General features: G+C 47.7%; 1 protein-coding gene across 3 annotated transcripts; it reads left to right on the forward strand.

The window, feature by feature from the left end:
• The first annotated feature begins 2275 nt into the window (after positions 1-2275).
• Positions 2276-5477, forward strand: LOC125530611 (alkylbase DNA glycosidase-like protein mag2). 3 transcript variants are annotated; one of them, XR_015609826.1, is made up of 3 exons: positions 2276-3323; positions 3797-4583; positions 4674-5477. XR_015609826.1 is itself a non-coding variant. In XM_087532390.1 (2 exons), exon 1 carries the CDS (start codon positions 2320-2322, stop codon positions 3316-3318), a length of 999 nt encoding a protein of 332 aa, XP_087388516.1. In that variant the 5' UTR covers positions 2276-2319; the 3' UTR covers positions 3319-3323; positions 3764-5477. The 3 variants fall into 3 exon arrangements, 2 of the variants coding, with proteins under 2 accessions (XP_087388516.1, XP_087388513.1); XM_087532390.1 differs by having other exon boundaries at positions 3764-5477; XM_087532387.1 differs by having other exon boundaries at positions 3797-5477.
• Positions 5478-6644: the final 1167 nt, after the last annotated feature.

Here is a 6644-nt window from a genome sequence, read left to right on the forward strand (position 1 = left end):
ATGAATCTTTACCTCCGGACCATTCCGGAGCTCCTCATCATGTCCACGATCTCATCCGGGACTCCGAACAACATTTGGTCACCAACATACATAACTCATATAATACTATATCGTCAACGAGCGTTAAGCGTGCGGACCCTACAGGTTCGAGAACTATGTAGACATGACCGAGACACTTCTATGGTCAATAACCAATAGCGGAACCTGGATGCCCATATTGGCTCTTACATATTCTACGAAGATCTTTATTGGTCAAACCGCATAACAACATACGTTTGTTCCCTTTGTCATTGGTATGTTACTTGCCCGAGATTCGATCGTCGGTATCTCAATACCTAGTTCAATCTCGTTACCGGCAAGTCTATTTACTCGTTCCGTAATACATCATCCCGCAACTAACTCATTAGTTACAATGCTTGCAAGGCTTATAGTGATGTGCGTTACCGAGTGGGCCCAGAGATACCTCTCCAACAATCGGAGTGACAAATCCTAATCTCAAAATACGCCAACCCAACAAGAACCTTTGGAGACACCTGTAGAGCACCTTTATAATCATCCAGTTACGTTGTGACGTTTGGTAGCACACAAAGTGTTCCTCCGGTAAACGGGAGTTGCATAATCTCATAGTCATAGGAACATGTATAAGTCATGAAGAAAGCAATAGCAGAATACTAAACGATCAGGTGCTAAGCTAACGGAATGGGTCAAGTCAATCACATAATTCTCCTAATGATGTGACCCCGTTAATCAAATGACAACTCATGTTAATGGCTAGGAAACTTAACCATCTTTGATCAACGAGCTAGTCAAGTAGAGGCATACAAGTGACACCTCTGTTTGTCTATGTATTCACACATGTATTATGTTTCCAGTTAATACAATTCTAGCATGAATAATAAACATTTATCATGAAATAAGGAAATAAATAATAACTTTATTATTGCCCCTAGGGCATATTTCCTTCAATAAGAGCAATCACTATATTTGTTTTTTTGTCATCATTATGTTCCAAAATTATATGGACATGATTTCATTTGTATCGTTGATCATATTCGCTTAAGTATCACGAAAACATGTGGATATGTGAAACCTGTAACCATAATCATAAGCATAGAAATAAATAATTAACTCCATACTAACAAGTAGACAATATTTCAGGCTTTAAGATATTCCTCTCTCGAAATAGGCTTTCGCCTCGCTATATTGATATAGCAACCATCCGATACAATCGAGAAACCACTGCTGGGCAAACAACACAAACAAGGCGAAAAAGAAAAACGAGAGAAACAAATGCCAACAACGCCAGATCGACGAAAGCGATGATTTCCCGCAACTACGGTGCCCTCTGGAGAATTCCACCACACTCCTATGCCCCCGAATTGCCGCGTACCAAATAACACCTTCAAGAAGGACTGCGACGACAATGACAAAGCTGCTGCTGCCCGGACGGTTCCTAGGATTTCTCCCGGTACACGGAGGGGAGCGGGGAAAGGGTACAATCGACGACCTTCAAGAAGGGAGGTGACGCCCACAAGCGTCACCCTGTCGGTGCCGGCACGAACCGACAGAGATTTCTCCTGACACCCACACATCAACACCCCAGGACCAACCGTCGGTGCTACCACGATTGCCTCCTACCAGCATGCGCCCGCGCAATCTTGAGCTCATCATTGCCGCCTTACCATGGCAAACACCGCGAGGCCGCTCGGGCCAAAATGAAGCAATCATAGATAGGGCCGACAGTTCCGCAACTACGTGGGAGGGAACATCCTCCACCGGCTTAGGCAGTAGCAGACCAGGAACAACAGCAGGAGCAAACCAGGCCATGTGTCCCGCCGGGCCCGTGAAGCTCTCGCCGCCACGCTGCAACAAACGCGACACCGTAACCGCCGTCCCTATCGCGAGGTGCCTCGCCAGACCAGCCGAAGACGACTCGTCACAGCCCTAACCGTCCCGCCCTGACCCAGATCGGGTTGCTTAATGTAAGAGTTGATTTTTTAGATCCTGTGATGCAGCTCGCCCCAACAGTTTCAGACCTCACCGTCTCTTCAAAACTCCATAATCAAAAATACCTACTAGTACAATTTTATGTCCAATTTCTTTTTTGAAAAAACAATTCAAAACCATTCAAAAATAAATAAATAGATTTCTCTCTTTTTGGAAATTGATTTTGGAAAGTGATAATGGTCGTGGATCGGCTTGAGATCCAGGCCGGCCAGGGCCAACCCCACCTTAATAAGTTGCAGCTCGGAAATACCACAAACGCCCCCAGCCCCAGATCCGCCCAAGGTCAAGAACCCACCTTTTTCCTCCTCATCCATGGGCGAGCAATCCCTCTCCCAGCCCTTTCCCCATCCCCATCCCCACCCCCTCTCCCCGTCGCCCCCCGCATCCGCCGCCGCTACGCCGCCAGCCACCGCCCTCGCCGTCTCCGCCTCCGCTTCCCGCCCCAAGAAGAAGCCCCGGTCGTCCGGCTCCAACCCGGCGCCCAAGAAGCCCCGCCTGGTGCCGTCCGTCCGGGGCCGGCCCCTGTCGGCGGACGGCGAGGTGGACGCGGCCATCCGCCACCTGCGCGCGGCCGACCCGGCCCTGGCCCCCGTCATCGACGCGCACGACCCCCCGTCGTTCCACTGCCCGCATCCCCCCTTCCACTCCCTCGTTCGATCCGTCCTCTACCAGCAGCTCGCCTTCAAGGCGGCCGCCTCCGTCTACTCCCGGTTCATCGCGCTCGTCGGCGGCGAGGCCGGCGTGCTCCCGGACGCTGTCCTCGCGCTCTCCGCCGAGCAGCTTCGCCAAATCGGGGTCTCCGCGCGCAAGGCCTCCTACCTCCATGACCTCGCCCGCAAGTATGCGTCGGGGATCCTCTCCGACGACAACATCGTCGCCATGGACGACCGCTCCCTCGCCGCCATGCTCACCATGGTCAACGGCATCGGCGCCTGGAGTGTTCACATGTTCATGATCTTCTCCCTAGCGCGCCCGGATGTGCTCCCCTCCGCGGATCTCGGGATCCGCAAGGGCGTGCAGATGCTGTATGGGCTGGAGGATGTGCCCCGGCCGTCGCAGATGGAGAAGCTCTGCGAGCGCTGGCGCCCTTACCGCTCCGTCGCCGCGTGGTACATGTGGCGCCTCATCGAGTCCAAGGCGGCGCAGACGGCAGCGGCCATGCCTGTAGTGCCACCTGCAATGCCTGCGCCCAGTGAGGAGTTCATGCTCCAGCAGCACCAGCAGCAGCACCACCATCAGCATCAGCAGCAACAGCAACAAGCTGCCATACAAATGCTCGATCCGGTTCAGATGCTTCCAGGATTGGGGTGAATTTGGTATATACTCGCTCTGCTCATTTGTTCTTGATGTGAAATGGATGTCTTAAACCTGAATTTGTCACTTCATTTGTGTATCATTGTTCTGTATCGGTTGAGAAGTGTAGCATTGGACAGGAGGATCTCGAGGCAACTTCATTATCAGTTATAGTTGGTGTTGTGTTGTTCATTTGTAAATTTCTGCTATTTTAGACATTGTTGCCCTAGACATATTTGTATCCGACAAATAAATTTAGACCAAGCTGTTATGTTCTGGATGCATTTTGAGCTTCTGTTTTGGATTAAATGTGAGAAACATATTCCCCAAAAGATTGTCCATGCATTGTCAAAGATATCTGTCAAATTGCTTTTGATCGAAGATACATTACATATTTTTGTTAATACATCTACCTCAAGTGACAAGTAATTTACATGCGCGTGTTATATATGATCCTTTTCAGAGGTATCATGCATTCATCCATGTTATCTGTCAGGGTGCTGCATCATACAGTCTGCTGAGCAGGCCGTGATGGTATCTGAAGCAGTCAAGTCTTTTATAGTATCCTCACAAAGATCATCGCATAGCTCAAAGATACTCATGTAAAACTGCACAATATGTTCTTCACCCCCACAAGGCTACACCTGAAATGTAGTCAAATTGGCAATGGAGCCGCTCCAGAAACTCCTGGACATGGCTACTGAAAGTGGTATTTCGTCCACGCTGGCGTCCAGGGCTGGTAGGTTGCTTCGGAGTCTGAAGCAATTCGGCACCAATATGCTGATGATGCGGCCCTCTTCGTCAACCCCTGCACGCAAGACATCCTTGGAGTCGAGGCAATTCTGCAATGCTTCGGTGATGCCTTGGGTTTCATAGTCAATCTAAACAAGTGTGTCGCTCATCCATAATTTTGAGGAGATCATGCATGATTTTGGTGGTGCTGCTGGCTCTCCCCCTTGCTGCTACCTTGGGCTCCTGCTCAACTTCAGGAAACCAAGAGGTGTTGAAGTAAACTCAAAGCATGGAAAGGGAAGCTTCTTTATAGATTTGGAAGATTGGTTTTGATAAATTTTGTGTCGACTTCTGTCGCAACATACTTTTTAACAAGCTTCGCCCCTGATAAATGGGGTCAAAAGATTGAGAAGCTCAGTAGGAACTTCTTATGGAATGTTGACGGGGATGCTCATGGCGGGAAGGCCAGCAGCACCAAAGGACATCACCTGTTACATCCGCGCCCTTTATCGCTGGCCTGGCTGTGCATGGATCGACGAGCAGAGACTCTGGTCAGGTTCTGACCTCCCTTGTGATCACTTTGGCAAGGCTCTTTTCTCAGCATGCACTGAAATTCTGGCTGACTGATGGCTTATTGTCAGGCGCCCAAATCAATTGCTCCTGGTTTGTTTTGCTCTCGCTCGTCGAAAGAACCTAATTGTGAAAGATGCCTTGTTTGAGGGCCGCTGGATTTCTTGGAAGCTCATGGCGGACGGTCAGTATTCCGCTGCTTCTGCGTGTGACTTCCAGTTTCTGACTTGGACTCCTGATCCTATGCTGAATGCTATCTGGAAGGTCAAGGCTGACCCCAAAGTGAGCTTTTATATGTGGCTACCGATCCAAAATCAGAACTGAACTGTTGAAAAAGAAGTGAACTGTTGATCGCTTATCTGCGTTTGGTTAGCCTCACTCTGCTGTCTGCAACGTGTGTGACCTCAATCATGAGACTGTTGCTCATTTGCTCATCCGCTGCCCCTTTACCCAGCATGTTTGGAATTTGTTTCAAGTATCCGACTGTCGGGCAGCCAACGACAGTATCAACCAAGTACCATCCAAATGATTGATTTGCTTCATATGCTTCCAGGATTGGGGTGAATTCGGTATCACTCACTCCTGCTCGTTGATTATTGATGCTGGATGGATAGCTGAAATCTGAATCCGTTGCTTCATTTGTGTATCATTTATCTGTATCGGCCGAGAAGTGTAGCATTGGAAAGGAGTATCTCAAGGCAATTTGTTATTCAGTTTGTTGGTGTTGTGTCGTTCGTTTGTGTTGTGAGTTCTTGGCAAGAGATTGGGATTCACTGCTGTCTAGATCGTGTAAAAATAAGTTCCTAGTATGTAAGAGTCTCCCTCCCCTTTGGAGTTGTGATAAACATAAGAAGCATCTTTCTTGGGGCATTTTACATGCATTCCGTGTTGATTACTTGGTCATAAAGATGTTATCATTTGTTTGCATGATTTAATTATTGCTGATCGATGCTTTTTTAAGTTAAATTGAGCTAACAATTTATCTCAAGTAACATTTGGTTCGGTGCACATTGTGCTCAACTGCTGCCTGCGCCCTCCAGCACAGGTTGGTATCGATTTGAATAAATCTTTGTTGCAATTTCATAGTCTGCAGTTATCCCTTCTTCATGCTGTTGTTTGTCACTACGTAGCAATTTTATTGTTCCTGGTAACTATTCTTTCTCATTTCAATCCCCTGCGGAAATCTGATATACCCCAAGCTTCCTTGCGTCCAGCTTATCATAAACAAATAGATAGAAACTGGTAATCTTGTAGTTTGGATGTAATCAAGTTCCAAGCATACGTGGGGATTTGTTCAGAAGTTGATATTCTTGTTGGGAAAGTAGGTGCTATCATCTGAATTTTTGTTAGCTACAACTGGTGTTAACAAACCTCGGTTAACTGAATAAAATCCTAATCACATAGGTGAGTTCCTGAGGTTGTAAATACTCAAATGACGCACATGGCAGTGGCACAATAGTCTGTAAACGAGCTTCTCTACTAGATATTTAATACTGAACACTGATGAATTTTACAAGACACTCAATGCAAATGATCGATCTGGTACATCACTTAATATTGTTCATTGATGCATTTTAGAAGTTCTGCCGAGCTTACAATTTAGAGAGAAGTCCATATTACAACCCTAAACTGTCATCAAAGTCTAAGTTTCAACCCCGAACTTCGAAACCGTCTAAAAATCAACCCTGAACTATCAAAACAGTCTAAGATTCAACCTTTCTCTCTTGTGAAGCCGGTTTTGATTGAGTTGACCTGGTTTTGACCCTTTGACCAATCCCAGCGAGCTACCATGTCAGCCCCTCTCTTCCTTAAGGTTTTGTTCGGTTACACCTCTTCTCAAGAAGATTGGAGGGGATTTAGGTGGATTTTGACTTGTGGAAGATTATATCCACCTCAATCCGTGCCAAACCCCTCCTAGATCTCTGTCAACCGAACAAGGCCTAAAAGAGCCCCTCGCTGCTCGCTCCCCACTAGCGCCGTCGCTGCCGACGGCACCCCTCCTCCCGATGCCGGCGAACGGAGGTACATTAGGCCCACCTCTC

This window comes from Triticum urartu, chromosome 1A (genome assembly GCF_056163025.1).
Source record: "Triticum urartu cultivar PI428250 chromosome 1A, HENAU_Tu73, whole genome shotgun sequence".
Classification (NCBI taxonomy): domain Eukaryota; kingdom Viridiplantae; phylum Streptophyta; class Magnoliopsida; order Poales; family Poaceae; genus Triticum; species Triticum urartu.

What these genes read in the sequence shown, in the direction of transcription:
- LOC125530611 (XM_087532390.1), top strand. Translation starts at nt 2,320, where the DNA reads ATGGGCGAGCAATCCCTCTCCCAGCCCTTTCCCCATCCCCATCCCCAC.